Source organism: Salmo salar, chromosome 05 (genome assembly GCF_965601325.2).
Source record: "Salmo salar chromosome 05, fSalSal1, whole genome shotgun sequence".
NCBI classification, from domain to species: Eukaryota; Metazoa; Chordata; class Actinopteri; order Salmoniformes; family Salmonidae; genus Salmo; species Salmo salar.
In genome coordinates, this window is record NC_138295.1 from 48,091,047 (window position 1) to 48,110,140 (window position 19,094).

The 19,094-nt window shown below is 42.5% G+C and overlaps 1 protein-coding gene across 8 annotated transcripts in view; it reads left to right on the forward strand.

Moving 5' to 3' along the window:
* Positions 1-19,094, forward strand: part of LOC106604903 (polycomb protein SCMH1) — a 55,335-nt gene that overhangs the window by 25,503 nt on the left and 10,738 nt on the right. For all 8 annotated transcript variants that reach the window (XM_045718273.2, XM_045718278.2, XM_045718274.2 and 5 more), the window contains one exon: positions 3,500-3,746. In XM_045718273.2, coding sequence (XP_045574229.2) covers positions 3,500-3,746 — 247 coding nt within the window. The remainder of the gene's footprint in view (positions 1-3,499; positions 3,747-19,094) is intronic.

Here is a 19,094-nt window from a genome sequence, read left to right on the forward strand (position 1 = left end):
TGCAGGCAGCAGAACGTTCTCCACGGTGTCTCCAGACTCTGTCACGTCTGTCACATGCTCAGTGTGAACCTGCTTTCATCTGTGAAGAGCACTGGGCGCCAGTGGCGAATTTGCCAATCTTGGTGTTCTCTGGCAAATACCAAACGTCCTGCACGGTGTTGTGCTGTAAGCACAACCCCCACCTGTGGACGTCGGGCCCTCATACCACCCTCATGGAGTCTGTTTCTGACCGTTTGAGCAGACACATGCACATTTGTGGCCTGCTAGAGGTCATTTTGCAGGGCTCTGGCAGTGCTTCTCCTGCTCCTCCTTGCACAAAGGCGGAGGTAGCGGTCCTGCTGCTGGGTTGTTGCCCTCCAACGGCCTCCTCCACGTCTCCTGATGTACTGGCCTGTCTCCTGGTAGCGCCTCCATGCTCTGGACACTACGCTGACAGACACAGCAAACCTTCTTGCCACAGCTCGCATTAATGTGCCATCCTGGATGAGCTGCACTACCTGAGCCACTTGTGTGGATTGTAGACTCCGTCTCATGCTACCACTAGAGTGAAAGCACCGCCAGCATTCAAAAGTGACCAAAACATCAGCCAGGAAGCATAGGAACTGAGAAGTGGTCTGTGGTCCCCACCTGCTGAACCACTCCTTTATTGGGGGTGTCTTGCTAATTGCCTATAATTTCCACCTGTTGTCTATTCCATTTGCACAACAGCATGTGAAATTTATTGTCAATCAGTGTTGCTTCCTAAGTGGACAGTTTGATTTCACAGAAGTGTGATTGACTTGGAGTTACATTGTGTTGTTTAAGTGTTCCCTTTATTTTTTTGAGCAGTGTATATATTTTTCCTCCAAAGAGGGGAGGGGGGTGGTGGTGGAGGGGTTAATAATATAAAAAATACAAAAAAGACAGCAGCAACTCTTCCTGTGGTCCAGCAAAATTAAGGCAGTTATACGATTTTAATAACATTACAATACATTCATAACAGAATTCATAACACACTGTGTGCCCTAAGGCCCATACTCCACTACCACATATCTACAACACAAAATCCATGTGTACTTGTGCGTATTTGTTAGGTTCTTATTTTTCAGAGTAAATAACCCACGGACACTAGAGAAGCTTTATTCTTCTCAGAGGTTCTGTACAGCTGAAATCAGACAGCAAAACATTTCAGACATCACAGTTTATATACATCCCACTTAAGACACTCCTCTTTCTCTCCAATCCTTACATTTTATGGCTCTACAGGAAGCTAAGGGTAGGATTCCAAACATTTATTACTCTTACGAGAATCTGTCCTCACCTCCTGACCTCAACCCCTCTTTCATCTAATACACAGATGTCCATCTGTCTTCCCTATATCAACCCATCGCTCTCCTCCATCAAACACATTCCAAAGCCTTCTGTCTTTCTTCAGAGAACCATTAACTTCTAACATAATCTCTTTAATTTACTATCATTCATTTAATATCTCAGTGTTCAAAGTTTAGCCGATTCCAACAGTATGTTATCATGTGTGTATTGTATGCATGTTTCTGTGCCTATGTTTGTGTTGCTTGTTGAATGTCCTTCCCTATAAGCGTGCTGAAAGTCTGTTGTCAATTTGTTTACTGTAAAATAGTGTCATGACATTGCCCTCTTTGGGTTTTCTATGCACCCTCCCCCTACCCAGGCTCTGTGAGAGCGGTCGTAAATTCCTAAAAGAATGGCCTGCCTCATGGCCACAGTTTTGAGACAGAGTGGGTTTCATAGAAAGAACCCAGGAATTATTCCACCTCACAGGACTGGAGAACCAAACGACATTTATGTTCTGGATGAAGGTATAAAAGATCGGTGAAGAATCCAGCTACGAACTGGTCCGTTTGGTACAATTTTGTGAAACTCATGAGAGACAATACGGCCACATTACCATGGCGCTGTTTATATAATAGCCTCAGTTGTGAGACTTACATATAATGGTTGTATACAATGAATGAATAAGGATAAAGCTATTTGGAATATGTTGTGATGCTTGTCAGATGTTAATGTGAGAGAATTGTATTTCTGTTTAAAGTTTCATCAAGTCATCGGCACGCCCCCATGAACAGACGGGACCTGGCGTCATGAGACAGCCCTTTTCTGTTATTCCGAATATAACCCCCACCCAGGGTTTCTATCACGAGACCGGGCTTACCTCCATTACGAGTGGCTAAAGGTTGGAGACCAGCTTACCTCGATAATGAGAGGGCCAAGGTTTGACCATGCATTCCTCGTTCTGAACTTTAACCATACCACGTGGTTAAACTCTTAGACTATTGATACCGACAGAATAATAACAAGCCTTTGATATTAATTACTAGTCTGCAGCTAGGAATTGGGTATCATTGAACGCGAAGACCGACGAAACATCTGTCCTATAACAACATTAATGAATGTCACTTTGAAATATCCATTCAATCCCAGAGAGAGAGAGAACGCGAGGACAAAACTCTCCAACAGAAACAAACTTTTCAACAAAGATCCCGACGACACACTGAGCGTAAATATATATATTGATTGCAATTGTTCCCGAATGAGTGAGCGTTCATATGCAAAGGGTTAGCATTTCAATTGTTATAATTATCAACTCGTATCAACCCTTTGTCTAACAAGCCGCCATGCTGGTTTAGCCCACTAGGGCACATTCCTTTATCATTTCTTTGTAACGATACCTACTGTTTGTTATGCATTTCTGTGAATTATTTAGTTAGTAAATAAATTATTTTAAGACAACTGATGTATGGAGGACTCATAGTGAAGACTGGGTTCGTGCAGATAACCAACAATTTACGACGTTTGGAATGAGACTGACGAGGTAAAGAATACATCATTAATCCGAAGACTAATAGATCAGATATTATGATATCTGAAAGTTATATTAGGAAAATTATAACTTTGTAATCTGAATATTTTCCTTGGTGCCCCGACTTCCTAGTTAATTACAGTTACACGATTAATCAGTTTAATCGCGTAATAATAATTACAGAGTTATTTGATAAATATGTCTTCAGTTTAATGATGCCAAAGACACGACAATAGCATTGTATCTGGTCAAACCCAATTTTTTCCTAAACTTTACTAACAGGCTGATTGGTCAGCTATTTGAGCCAGTTAATGGGGCTTTACTTTTCTTAGGTAGCGGAATGACTTTTGCTTCCCTCCAGGCCTGAGGGCACACACTTTCTAGTAGGCTTAAATTGAAGATATTGCAAATAGGAGTGGCAATATTGTCCCCTATTATCGTCAGTAATCCATCCAAATTGTCAGATCCCGGTGGCTTGTCATTGTTGATACACAACTGTTATTTGTTTACCTCTTCCACACTCACCATTGGGATCACAACATCATACGTGAACATATACATTTGCCAACTAAATAAAGCTTCCGAACAATTTCACATTTCATCTGGATAATCCCACATTTACCCACTCCCTTGTCACTGACCTCTCCCGTCCCTGTCACCTCCCTTCCCCTCGTACCCCAGCAGGAGCCCCCGGTCCCAGAGCAGAACTCCTTCCAGGTGGGCATGAAGCTGGAGGCAGTGGACCGCAAGAACCCCCACTTCATCTGCCCGGCCACGGTGGGGGCGTTGCGTGGCGTGGAGGTGCTCGTCACCTTCGATGGCTGGCGGGGTGCTTTCGACTACTACTGCCGCTACGACTCCCGGGACATCTTCCCCGTGGGCTGGTGCTCTCTCACCGGGGACAACCTGCAGCCGCCCGGCACCAAAGGTCTGTGCGTGTCTGTGTGTATGTACAGTATGTGTGTTTGTTTGTTTGTTTGTCACCCTGTAGACTTGTCAGCTATTTGTACCTGTGGTGTAAGAGTTGGAAAAGAGTAGAGAGTGTAGGAGAGGACAGCAGTGCAGCAGATTGAGGGTGGGTTTTCCACCGCTGAAGGGTAAGTTGAAATGAAGAAATGGCGATATAAAATTTTAGATACCCTCCTGTTAGCCACAGTGACAAAAGTGCTTTTTTAAATCTAATTTCCTGCAATTCTACACATTTTGCTATGGCTTATGCTATCTGAGGGACTCTGAAATTATAACAAAGTCAATGGCGGCCCCAAGACAAAAATGCTCCTGAATGCATAATTTTTACATTTTTAGATTTTCCCTGATTGTCTAGCTTGTATATAGGTGATTGTTAGTTCTCAAAGATAATCTTATTAAAAAATATATAGGTCCATTATCTTTTCTACATACAGTGCATTTGGAAAGTATTCAGACCCCTTAACTTTTTCCAAATTTTGTTACGTTAACAGCCTTTTTAAAATGGATTAAACATTTTGCAAATGTATAAAAAAATGTGCATAAGCATTCAGACCCTTTACTCTGTACTTTGTTGAAGCACCTTTGGCAGCAATTACAGCCTCAAGTCTTCTTCGGTATGACGCTAGAAGCTTGGCCCACCTGTATTTGGGGAGTTTTTGCCATTCTTCTCTGCAGATCCTCTCAAGCTCTGTCAGGTTGGATGGGGTGTGTCACTGCAGAGCTATTTTCAGGTCTCTCAAGAGTTGTTCGATCGGGTTCCGGGCTCTGGCTGGGCCACAACGAGCATTCATAGACTTGTCTCAAAGCCACTACTGTGTTGTCTTTGATGTGTGCTTAGGGTTGTTGACCTGTTAGAAGGTGAACCTTCGCCCCAGTCTGAGGTCCTGAGAATCTTGTTTCTCATGGTCTGAGAGTCCTTTAGGACAGAGTGACCCTCGGGTTCTTAGTCACCTCCCCGACCAAGGCCCTTCTCCCCCGATTGCTCAGTTTTGCCGGACGGCCAGCTCTAGGAAGAGTCTTGGTGGTTCCAAACTTCTTCCATTTAAGAATGATGGAGGCCACTGTGTTCTTGGGGACCTTCAATGCTTCAGCCATTTTATGATACCCTTCTCCAGATCTCTGCCTTGACACAATCCTGTCTTGGAGCTCTACGGACAATTCCTTCGACCTCATGGCTTGGTTTTTGCTCTGACATGCATTGTCAGTTGTGGGACCTTTATATAGACAGATGTGTGCCTTTTCCAAATCATGTCTAATCAATTGAATTTACCACAGGTGGGCTCCAATCAAGTTGTTGAAACATCTCAAGGATGATCAATGGAAACAGGATGCACCTGAGCTCAATTTTGAGTCTCATAGCGAAGGGTCTGAATACTTATGTAAATAAGCTGTCTGTTTTTGTTTTTTAATACATTTGCTAAAATTTATAAAACCTGTTTTTGCTTTGTCATTATGGGGTATTGTGTAGATTTATGATAATTTTTATTTAATCTATTTTAGATTAAGGCTGTAACATAACAAAATGTGGAAAAAGTCAAGGGGTCTGAATACATTCCGAATGCACTGTAGTTTATATCTAGTTTTAGTCGTTTAATAAGTTTACACTGAAATTGTTTTTCCATCTCAAATTATATAAGCAATATACAGTACCAGTCAAAAGTTAATCAGCAAAGCACCATCACACCACCACGCTTCACGGTGGGAACTACACATGCGGAGATCATCTGTTCACCTACCCTGCGTGCCACAAAGACACAGTGGTTGGAACCAAAAACCATTCCTGTGGTGGCCCTCATTAGAGCCAGTTTCATCATAGTGCTTGATGGTTTTTGAGAATGCACTTGAAGAAGCTTTCTTTAAATTTTCCGGATTGACTGACCTTCATGTCTTAAAGTAATGATGGACTGTCATTTCTCTTTGCTTATTTGAGCTGTTCTTGCTATAATATGGACTTGGTATTTTACCAAATAGGGCTATCTTCTGTATACCACTTCTGCCTTGTCACAACACAACTGATTGGCTCAAACACATTAAAACCTCTACAGGATTGGTGTGTCCCCCGCGGGACGGTTGAGCTAATGTAGGCTAGCGGGATTAACATGAGGTTGTAAGTAACAAGAACATTTTCCAGGACATAGACATATCTGATATTGAGAGAAAGCTTAAATTCTTGTTAATCTAACTGCACACCAATTCACATTAGCTATTACAGTAAAATAATACCATGCTATTGTTTGAGAGTGCACAGTTATGAACTTGAAAATGTATTAATAAACCAATTAGTGACATTTGGGTAGTCTTGATATAACATTTTGAACAGAAATGCAATGGTTCATTGGATCGGTCTATAACTTTGCACATATACTGCTGCCATCTAGTGGCCAAAATCAAAATTTAGCCTGGGCTGGAATGGCCTTTCTCTTGCATTTCAAAGATGATGGTACAAAAAAACTTATCTTTTACAAGATCTAATGTGTTATATTCTCCTAATTTAATATTTCCACAAACTTCAAAGTGTTTCCTTTCAAACGGTATCAAGAATATACATATCCTTGCTTCAGGTCCATAGCTACAGGCAGTTAGATTTGGGTATGTCATTTTAGGCGAAAATTGGAAAAAAAGGGTCCGACCCTTAAGTTAAGAAGGAAAGAAATTCCACATTCACTTTTAACAAGGCGCACCTGTTAATTGAAATGCATTCCAGGTGACTACCTCATGAAGCTGGTTGAGAGAATGCCAAGTGTGCAAAGCTGTCATGAAGGCAAAGGGTGGCTACTTTGAAGAATCTAAATATCTGTTTAATACTTTTTTTTGGTTAGTACATGATTCCATATGTGTTATTTTGTAGTTTTGATGTATTCACTATTATTCTACAATGTAGAAAATAGTACAAATAAAGACAAATCCTTGAATGAGTAGGTGTGTCCAAACTTTTGACTGGTACTGTATATATACACTACCATTCAAAAGTTTGCGGTCACTTAGAAATGTCCTTGTTTTCTGAAAGAAAAGCATTTTTGTCCATTTAAGATATCAAATTGATCATAAATACAGTGTAGACATTGTTAATGTTGTAAATGACTATTGTAGCTGGAAACGGCAGATTTTTTTATGTAATATCTACATAGGCGTACAGAGGCCCATTATCAGCAACCATCACTCCTGTGTTCCAATGGCACATTGTGTTAGCTAATCCAAGTTTATCATTTTAAAAGGCTAACTGATCATTGATCAATGTCAACAGTGAAGAGGTGACTCCGGGATGCTGGCCTTCTAGGCAGAGTTGCAAAGAAAAAGTAATATCTCAGACTGGCTAATAAGAAGAAAAGATTAAGATGGGCCAAAGAGCACACACTGGACAGAGGAACTCTGCCTAGAAGGCCAGCATCCCAGAGTCGTCTCTTCACTGATGACATTGAGACTGGTGTTTTGCGTATAATATTTAATGAAGCTGCCAATTGAGGACTTGTAAGGGGTCTGTTTCTCAAACTAGACACACTAATGTACTTGTCCTCTTGCTCAGTTGTGTACCAAGGCCTCTCACTCCGCTTTCTATTCTGGTTAGAGACAGTTTGCGCTGTTCTGTGAAGGGAGTAGTACACAGCGCTGTACGAGATCTTCAGTTTCTTGGCAATTTTTGATTTGGATAGTCTGCATCAACAGCCCGCTGCCTCGTCCATGCACTGGCAGATGATGTGCATAGGATCGTTTTAGAGGGGCTTAATCAGGCTGAACCTTTTGACCTGGCTTTTGTTGAGTGTACTAACAACACCGATGTAGCACAGTTGTTTGTGTGTGTATGTCTGTTATTTTGATGGAAAGGAATTTAAACAAGAGCTGCTGGCACGGATTCCCCTCGAAGGACACACCACCGGGGACATCATATTCACAAAACTGGAAGAATTGTTTACGCAGCATGCCTGTCATTCGAAAAAGTGAATATTGTGGTTACCGACTGGGCTCCTTTTATGGTGGGCAGACACGGCCTGGTCAGCAGGTTAAAGGATATCGCCCCCCAAATGAATGGCTTGCACTATCTTATCCATCAGAGTGTGCTGCGTGCCAGACTAAACGATGAGCTAAAAGATGTAATGGATAAAGTAATGCGCATAATCAACTTTGTCAGGGAGACATCAAACTTTATTGGTCACATACACGTGGTTAGCAGATGTTAATGCGAGTGTAGTGAAATGCTTGTGCTTCTAGTCCTGACAGTGCAGTAATATCGAACAAGTCATCTAACAATTCCACAACTACCTAATACACTCAAATCTAAATAAAGGGATGGAATAACAATATACATATAAATATATGGATGAGCAATGACCGAGCGGCATAGGCAAGATGCAATAGATGGTGTAAACGACACTATATACATATGAGATGAGTAATGCAAGATATGTAAACATTATTAAAGTGACTAGTGATCCTTTTATTAACCTGTTGGGGATAGGGGGCAGTATTTGCACGGCCGGATAAAAAACGTACCCGATTTAATCTGGTTACTACTCCTGCCCAGTAACTAGATAATGCATATAATTATTGGCTTTGGATAGAAAACACCCTAAAGTTTCTAAAACTGTTTGAATGGTGTCTGTGAGTATAACAGAACTCATATGGCAGGCCAAAACAGAACTCATATGGCAGGCCAAAACCTGAGAAGATTCCAAACAGGAAGCGCCCTCTCTGACCATTTCTTGGCCTTCTTTGTCATCTCTATCCAAAACAAAGGATCTCTGCTGTAACGTGACACTTTCTAAGGCTCCCATAGGCTCTCAGAAGGCGCCAGAACGTTGAATGATGACTCTGCAGTTACTGGCTGAAAAACAGTAGCGCATTTGGTAAGTGGTCGATCTGAGAACAATGAGACGGGTGCGCGCGTGCACGTGAAGAGTCCATTTTACTTTCTCAGTCTTTGAACGAAAACGACTCCCGGTCGGAATATTATCGCTATTTTACGAGAAAAATCGCATAAAAATGTATTTTAAACAGCGTTTGACATGCTTCGAAGTACGGTAATGGAATATTTAGAATTTTTTTGTCACGAAACGCGCCGGGTGCGTTACCCTTCGGATAGTGTCTTGAACGCACGAACAAAACACCGCTATTTGGATATAACTATGGATTATTTGGAACCAAACCAACATTTGTTGTTTAACCTGTTATGGCTAGGCGGCAGTATTTTCACAGCCGGATAAAAAACGTACCCGATTTAATCTGATTATTACTCCTGCCCAGAAACTAGAATATGCATATAATTATTAGCTTTGGATAGAAAACACTCCAACGTTTCTAAAACTGTTTGAATGGTGTCTGTGAGTATAACAGAACTCATTTGGCAGGCCAAAACCTGAGAAGATTCCATGCAGGAAGTGCCCTGTCTGACAATTTCTTGCCCTTCTTGATTATCTCTATCCATTACAGGGGATCTCTGCTGTTACGTGACACTTCCTACGGCTCCCATGGGCTCTCAGAAGGCGGCAAAAAGCTGAATCGTGGCTTTGCAGGCTCTGGCTGAAAAAAAAGTTGCGCGTTTGGATAGTGGCTGGTCACAGTACTGTGAGACTCAGGCGCGTGCCCGAGTCGACCCCATGCTTTGTTTTCTTTCGTCTTTTTACCTAAACGCAGATTCCCGGTCGGAATATTATCGCTTTTTTACGAGAAAAATGGCATAAAAATTGATTTTAAACAGCGGTTGACATGCTTCGAAGTACGGTAATGGAATATTTAGAAATCTTTTGTCACGAAATGCGCCATGCTCGTGACCCTTATTTACACTTCGGATAGTGTCTTGAACGCACGAACAAAACCCCGCTATTTGGATATAACTATGGATTATTTTGAATCAAACCAACATTTGTTATTGAAGTAGCAGTCCTGGGAGTGCATTCTGACGAACAACACCAAAGGTAATCAAACTTTTCTAATAGTAAATCGGAGTTTGGTCAGGGCTAAACTTGGTGGGTGTCTAAATAGCTAGCCGTGATGGCTGGGCTATGTACTCAGAATATTGCAAAATGTGCTTTCACCGATAAGCTATTTTAAAATCGGACACCTCGATTGCACAAAGGAGTTCTGTATCTATAATTCTTAAAATTATTTATGTTTTTTGTGAACGTTTATCGTGAGTAATTTAGTAAATTCACCGGAGGTTTGCGGGGGGTATGCTAGTTCTGAATGACACATGCTAATGTAAAAAGCTGGTTTTTGATATAAATATGAACTTGATTGAACAAAACATGCATGTATTGTATAACATAATGTCCTAGGAGTGTCATCTGATGAAGATCATCAAAGGTTAGTGCTGCATTTAGCTGTGGTTTTGTTTTTTGTGACATTATATGCTAGCTTGAAAAATGGGTGTGTGATTATTTCTGGCTGGGTACTCTGCTGACATAATCTAATGTTTTGCTTTCGCTGTAAAGCCTTTTTGAAATCGGACAGTGTGGTTAGATAAAGGAGAGTCTTGTCTTTAAAATGCTGTGAAATAGTCATATGTTTGAAAAATGAACGTTTTTGTATTTTTGAGGAATTTGTAATTCGCGCCACGCCTATCATTGGATATTGGAGCAGGTGTTCCGCTAGCGGAACGTCTTGATGTAAGAGGTTAAGTAGAAGTCCTGGGAGTGCATTCTGACGAAGAACAGCAAAGGTAATCCAATTTTTCTTATAGTAAATCTGAGTTTGGTGAGTACCAAACATGGTGGGTTTCAAAATAGCTAGCCTGTGATGGCCGGGCTATCTACTCAGAATATTGCAAAATGTGCTTTCACCCGAAAAGCTATTTTAAAATCGGACACCGCGATTGCATAAAGGAGTTCTGTATTTATAATTAAAATTATTTATGTTTTTTGTGAACGTTTATCGTGAGTAATTTAGTAAATTCACCGGAAGTGTTCGGTGGGAATGCTAGTCCCATGCTAGTCACATGCTAATGTAAAAAGCTGTTTTTTGATATAAATATGAACTTGATTGAACAAAACATGCATGTATTCTATAACATAATGTCCTAGGAGTGTCATCTGATGAAGATCATCAAAGGTTAGTGCTGCATTTAGCTGTGGTTTTGGTTTTTGTGACATTATATGCTAGCTTGAAAAATGGGTGTCTGATTATTTCTGGCTGGGTACTCTGCTGACATAATCTAATGTTTTGCTTTCGTTGTAAAGCCTTTTTGAAATCGGACAGTGTGGTTAGATTAACCTCTCTGGGCTAGGCGGGACGAATTCGTCCCACCTACGTAACAGCCACTTGCAGCCTGTGGCGCGATTTTCAAAACCTTAAAAATCCTATTACTTCAATTTCTCAAACATATGACTATTTTACAGCTATTTAAAGACAAGACTCTCGTTAATCTAACCACACTGTCCGATTTCAAAAAGGCTTTACAACGAAAGCAAAACATTAGATTATGTCAGCAGAGTACCAAGCCAGAAATAATCAGACACCCATTTTTCAAGCTAGCATATAATGTCACAAAAACCCAGAAGACAGCTAAATGCAGCACTCACCTTTGATGATCTTCATCAGATGACAACCCTAGGACATTATGTTATACAATACATGCATGTTTTGTTCAATCAAGTTCATATTTATATCAAAAACCAGCTTTTTACATTAGCATGTGACGTTCAGAACTAGCATACCCCCCCGCAAACTTCCGGGGAATTCGCTAACATTTTACTAAATTACTCACGATAAACGTTCACAAAAAGCATAACAATTATTTTAAGAATTATAGATACAGACCTCCTCTATGCACTCAATATGTCCGATTTTTAAAATAGCTTTTTGGTGAAAGCACATTTTGCAATATTCTAAGTACATAGCCCAGGCATCACGGGCTAGCTATTTAGACACCCGGCAAGTTTAGCACTCACCATAATCATATTTACTATTATAAAAGTTTGATTACCTTTTGTTGTCTTCGTCAGAATGCACTCCCAGGACTGCTACTTCAATAACAAATGTTGGTTTGGTCCAAAATAATCCATCGTTATATCTGAATAGCGGCGTTTTGTTCGTGCGTTCCAGACACTATCCGAAATGGTAAAGAAGGGTCGCGCGCATGGCACAATTCGTGACAAAAAAATTCTAAATATTCCATTACCGTACTTCGAAGCATGTCAACCGCTGTTTAAAATAAATTTTTACGCCATTTTTCTCGTAGAAAAGCGATAATATTCCGACAGGGAATCTCCTTTTCGGCAAACAGAGGAAAACATCACAAAGGCGGGGGCGGTCGGGTCACGTGCCTAAGCCCAGAGTCCCTTGATCGGCCACTTGAGAAAGGTGATAATGTGTTTCAGCCTGGGGCTGGGATGACGACATTCAGGTTTTTCCCGGGCTCTGAGCGCCTATGGACGACGTAGGAAGTGTCACGTTAGAGCAGAGATCCTTAGTAAAAGATAGAGATGGAAAAGAAGTTCAAGAAATGGTCAGACAGGCCACTTCCTGTAAAGGAATCTCTCAGGTTTTGACCTGCCATTTGAGTTCTGTTATACTCACAGACACCATTCAAACAGTTTTAGAAACTTTAGGGTGTTTTCTATCCATATGTAATAAGTATATGCATATTCTAGTTACTGGGTAGGAGTGGTAACCAGATTAAATCGGGTATGTTTTTTATCCAGCCGTGTCAATACTGCCCCCTAGCCCTAACAGGTTAACGAGAGTCTTGTCTTTAAAATGGTGTAAAATAGTCATATGTTTGAGAAATTGAAGTAATAGCATTTCTAAGGTATTTGAATATCGCGCCACGGGATTCCACTGGCTGTTGACTAGGGTGGGACGCAAACATCCCACCTAGCCCAGAGAGGTTAAAGTGGCCAATGATTTCGAGTCTGTATGTAGGCAGCAGCCTCTCTGCGTTAGTGATGGCTGTTTAACAGTCTGATGGCATGTTTTTCAGTCTCTCGGTCCCAGCATTGATGCCCCTGTACTGACCTCACCTTCTGGATGGTAGCGGGGTGAACAGGCAGTGGCTCGGGTGGTTGTTGTCCTTGATGATCTTTTTGGCCTTCCTGTGACATCGGGTGCTGTAGGTGTCTTGGAGGGCAGGTCGTTTTCCCCCTGTGATGCGTTGTGCAGACCGCACCACCCTCTGGAGAGTCTTGCGGTTGTGGGCGGTGCAGTTGCCGTACCAGGCGTTGATACAGCCCGACAGGATGCTCTCAATTGTGCATCTGCAAGAGTTTGTGACAGTTTTAGGTGACAAGCCACATTTCTTCAGCCTCCTGAGGTTGAAGAGGCGCTGCTGTGCCTTCTTCACCAGACTGTCTGTGAGGGTGGACCATTCCAGTTTGTCCGTGATGTGTACTCCGAGGAACTGCTGCTGTCCTGTCGGTGTGGATAGGGGGGTGCTCCCTCTGCTGTTTCATGAAGTCCACGATCATCTTTTTTGTTTTGTTGAGGTTGATTGAGAGGTTGTTTTCCTGACACGCACACTCCTGTCTCGTTGTTGTTGGTAATCAAGCCCACTACTGTTGTCGTCAGCAAACTTGATGATTGAGTTGGAGGTGTGCATGGCCACACAGTCATAGGTGAACTGGGAGTACAGGAGGGGGCTGAGCATGCACCCTTGTGGGTCCTCATTGTTGAGGATCAGTGAAGTGGAGATGTTTCCTACCTTCACCACCTGGGGGCGGCCTGTCAGGAAGTCCAGGACCCAATTGCACAGAGCGGAGTTGAGACCCAGGGCCTCAAGCTTAATGATGAGCTTGGAGGGTAGGTACTATGGTGTTGAATGCTGAGCTGTAGTCAATGAACAGCATTCTTACATAGGTATTCCTCTTGTCCAAATGGGATAGGGCAGTGTGCAGTGGGATGACGATTGCATTGTCTGTGAACCTATTGGGGCGGTATGCAAATTGAAGTGGGTTAGGGTGGCAGGTAAGTTCGAGGTGATTATGATCCTTGACTAGTCTCTCAAAGTACTTCATGATGACAGAAGTGAGTGCTATAGGGCGATAGTCATTTAGTTCAGTTACCTTAAGCCTTCTTGGGCACAGGAACAATGGTGGCCATCTTGAAGCATGTGGGGACAGCAGACTGGGATAGGGAGAGATTGAATATGTCCGTAAACACACCAGCCAGCTGGTCTGCGCATTCTCTGAGGACGCGGCTAGGGATGCTGTCTGGGCCGGCACCCTTGCGAGGGTTAACACATTTAAGTGTCTTACTCACGTCGGCCATGGAGAAGGAGGGGGGGGGGGGGCACTCCTTGGTAGCGGGCCGCGTCGGTGGCACTGTGTTATCCTCAAAGCGGGCAAAGAAGGTGTTTAGTTTGTCTGGAAGCAAGCGCCCAACACCGTCTTTTCCGCAAGCTTGTGACAGAATCTCTGGCTGAGTAAAGGAAAAGCGCTGGAGTGGTTCTGTGAGCTGCATGACCAGATTGTCGGTTTTCTCAGGAAAAAGATAAATATGTGCAGCAGCTGATCACCTTCGCATCTGGAAAATTAGGATTTCCTCTCCGTTCTTTTTTGGGCTGACCTGTTCTGTCACTTTAAACGGGTTAAATCTGCAGTCACAAGGAAGAGGGAAAACAGTCGCGGACATGGTGGAAAAACTTGAGGCCTTTACTAGGAAGCTTAGGTAGTTCGATTTTGACACTTCATCTGGAAGGCTGCGCCTCCTGAAGAATCAGGAGTGCCATGTCCCTGAGTGCGTTTTGGGTGGCAAGCTCAGAGGAATACAGCACAATAAAGAAACTAGCATTTTATGTGCTAACAATGTTTGGATCAACTTACACCTGCGAGTCCTCCTTTTCCTCTATGAGCAATCTAGACTCACGACAGAAACTGGATTCCACACGTCAATCGAGGACAGCCTGCGCATCAAAATCACATCCAACAAGATCGTGTCCGAGGATAAATACAACTTTTCCCATTGAGTAAGTAACTTAGCAAATACTAAGTACTTATCCAAGGCTATTTAGGTCTCATGCTGACAGTATTTTCTGTTCTGTCATTACAGGAGCAGGCTATCCCGAGACTCCTGATAGACATTCAGACACAGACATTTGCAGACGTCACCTTTTTTTCTTTACATTATTGTTTTATGTAGGATGCTACATTTTTGTCCAGTTGCCATTGTAAGCAGACCCAATTGGAAAAACAAAAAAAGCCTACCTCAGCCAAGTTATTTTATGTAAGGCTCAGAAGAAATAGGCTGCAAATAAGCTCTCTCGTTTATAAAGTCAAATTAAAATGAAGATTATCTATTCCTGTGCGCCACTTGCATAACAAGTTAGCTAGGTTATAATTTCAACACCAGGCGCTGTTCACCTATTGATTGCGCTGTGGTCACAGCTTTACGTTTCAGCACCACAAAATGATCCATTGACTGTCTCTTCTCTTCAATGTTAAAATGTAACTTTTGCGTTATTTATGTGGGGTAACTTCCTTCTTTTTGCATCGCGGGTCTGATGGGGGTGTGTCGGATAAGGTGGAGGTGATATTATCCATAACTAGCCTCTCAAAGCACTTCATGATGATGTAAGTGCTACTGGGCGATAGTCATTTCGTTCAGTTACCTTCACTTTCTTGGGTACAGGAACAATAGTGGACATCTTGAAGCAAGTCTGGACAACAGACTGGGATAGGGAAAGATTGAATATGTCCGTAAACACACCAGCCAGCTGGTCTGCACATGTTCTGGGTGTATTGCTACACCATCCAAAGCCTAATTAATAACTTCACCATGCTCAAAGGGATATTCAGTGTTTGCTTTGTAAAAAATTGGTGCCCTTCTTTGCAAGGCATTGGAAAGGTCCCTAGTCTTTTTGGTTGAATCTGTGCTTAGAATTCACTACTCAACTGAGGGATCTTAAAGATAATTGAGTGTGTGAGATGCATTCACTATATATACAAAAGCATGTGGACACCCCTTCAAATTAGCGGATTCCACACCCGTTGCTGACAGATTTATAAAATCGAGCACACAGCCATGCAATCTCCATACACAAACATTGGCAGTAGAATGGCCTTACTGAAGAGGTCAGTGACTTTCAACGTGGCACCGGCATAGGATGCCACCTTTCCAACAAGTCAGTTCGTCAAATTTCTACCCTGCTAGAGCTGCCCAGGTCAACTGTAAGTGCTGTTATTGTGAAGTGGAAAAGTCTAGGAGCAACAACGGCTCAGCCACAAAGTGGTAGGCCACACAAGCTCACAGAACGGGACCGCCGAGTGCTGAAGCGGTAGCACGTAAAAACCGACTATCCTCGGTGGCAACACTCACTACCGAGTTCCAAAAGTGCCTCACTTCATGAAATGGGTTTCCATGGCATAGCATCTGCACACAAGCCTAAGATCACCATGCGCAATGCCAAGCGGTGTAAAGCTCGCCATTGGACTCTGGAGCAGTGGAAACTGGTTCTCTGGAGTAATGAATCACGCTTCACCATCTGGCAGTCGGAGAATGAATCTGGGTTTGGCGGATGCCAGGAGAACGCTACCTACCCCAATTTATAGTGCCAACTGTAAAGTTTGGTGGAAGAGGAGTAATGGTCTGGGGCTGTTTTTCATGGTTAGGGCTAGGCCCCAGTGAAGGGAAATCTTAACGCTACAGCATACAATGACATTCTAGATGATTCTGTGCTTCCAACTTTGTGGCAACAGTTTGAGGAAGGACGTTTCCTGTTTCAGCATGACAATGCCCCCATGCACAAAGCGAGGTCCGTACAGAAATGGTTTGTCGAGATCGGTGTGGAAGAACTTGACTGGCCTGCAAAGAGCCCTGACCTCAACCCCATCGACACCTTTTGGATGAATTCGAACACTGACTGCGCGCCAGGCCTAATCGCCCTACATCAGTGCCCGAGCTCACTAATGCTCTTGTGCCTGAATGGAAGCAAGTCCCCGCAGCAATATTCCAACATCTAGTGGAAAGCCTTTGCCAGAAAAGTGGAGGCTGTTATAGCAGCAAAGGGGGGACCAACTCCATACTAATGCCCATGATTTTCGAATGAGATGTTCTACGAGTAGATGTCCACATACTATTGGACATGTAGTGTAGATGGTATAGTCATTAAAAAACCATGTTACCCCCTATTATTGCACACAGACTCAGTCCATGCAAACTATTATGTGATTTGTTAAAGACATTTTTACACCTGAACTTATTTAGGCTTGCCATAACAAATTAATACTTATATAACCAAGACGTTTTTGTTATTTATTTTGTAATAATTTGTAAACATTTATAGAATTTTCTTTTCACTTTGACATTAAGGAGTATTTTGCGTAGATTGGTGACAAAAAAAAATCACAATATAATCCATTTTAATCCTTCTTTGTAACGCAACAAAATGTGAAGAAAATCCAAGTGGGGGTGAATACATATGATAGGCACTGTGTCACTGTATAATTATAACCTGCAGACTTTATTTTGGTGCGTGCCATTATGGGTGTGTGTATTTTACAAACCTGGGTTCAAATACTATTTCAAATGTCTCAATTACTTTCACATACATTCACTGTACATCTGGTCTCTTGGCAGCTCCCACCAGCCCAGTCCAAGCTCTTCTGTCCTTTCACCACAATGGTGGAACCAGCTTCCCCCTGAAGCTAGAACAGCATTGTATTTTCTTCCGAAAACATATGAAACCCTACCTCTTCAGAGTATCTGCTAAATGACTAAAATGTAAGTGAATTAAGTATTATAATATATTATATTTGAAAAGACAAGTAGTTGAATATTTTAATGTACACTGCTCAAAAAAATAAAGGGAACACTTAAACAACACAATGTAACTCCAAGTCAATCACACTTCTGTGAAATCAAACTGTCCACTTAGGAAGCAACACTGATTGACAATAAATTTCACATGCTGTTGTGCAAATGGAATAGACAACAGGTGGAAATTATAGGCAATTAGCAAGACACGTGGAGGAGGCCGTAGGAGGGCAACAACCCAGCAGCAGGACCGCTACCTCCACCTTTGTGCAAGGAGGAGCAGGAGAAGCACTGCCAGAGCCCTGCAAAATGACCTCCAGCAGGCCACAAATGTGCATGTGTCTGCTCAAACGGTCAGAAACAGACTCCATGAGGGTGGTATGAGGGCCCGACGTCCACAGGTGGGGGTTGTGCTTACAGCCCTCTGGCATTTGCCAGAGAACACCAAGATTGGCAAATTCGCCACTGGCGCCCTGTGCTCTTCACAGATGAAAGCAGGTTCACACTGAGCAAGTGACAGAGTCTGGAGACGCCGTGGAGAAAGTTCTGCTGCCTGCAACATCCTCCAGCATGACCGGTTTGGCGGTGGGTCAGTCATGGTGTAGGGTGGCATTTCTTTGGGGGTCCGCACAGCCCTCCATGTGCTTGCCAGAGGTAGCCTGACTGCCATTAGGTACCGAGATGAGATCCTCAGAGCCCTTGTGAGACCATATGCTGGTGCGGTTGGCCCTGGGTTCCTCCTAATGCAAGACAATGCTAGACCTCGTGGCTGGAGTGTGTCAGCAGTTCCTGCAAGAGGAAGGCATTGATACTATGGACTGGCCCGCCCGTTCCCCAGACCTGAATCCAATTGAGCACATCTGGGACATCATGTCTCGCTCCATCCACCAACGCCACGTTGCACCACAGACTGTCCAGGAGTTGGCGGATGCTTTAGTCCAGGTCTGGGAGGAGATCCCTCAGTAGACCATCCGCCACCTCATCAGGAGCATGCCCAGGCGTTGTAGGGAGGTCATACAGGCACGTGGAGGCCACACACACTACTGAGCCTCATTTTGACTTGTTTTAAGGACATTACATCAAAGTTGGATCAGCCTGTAGTGTGGTTTTCCACTTTAATTTTGAGTGTGACTCCAAATCCAGACCTCCATGGGTTGATAAATTGGATTTCCATTGATTATTTTTGTGTGATTTTGTTGTCAGCACATTCAACTATGTAAAGAAAAAGTATTTAATAAGATTATTTCTTTCATTCAGATCTAGCATGTGTTGTTTAAGTGTTCCCTTTTTTTTTAGCAGTATATTTGGAAATACTCTCAAAGTATTTGAAAATACACTGACTCAAATACACTCCCATGCATTTAACCTAGGTATTTGAAAATAGTATTTGAAATACTCTACCAAATTGTAATTGAGAGTATTTTTTTTAAATTAATTTTACAAATCACCATTCAAATTCTCAAATAAAAGTAATTGTTTTAATCTGTGTATTTGAAAATACTCAAAAACAGAGAAAAAGTATTTTTAAATACCAGATACTCAAATACACATGTATTTGAACCCAGGTCTGGTATATTGCCCCATAGGCTAAGTCGTGTTAAGTGCGAGTGTCTGCATTCATGTTTGACTT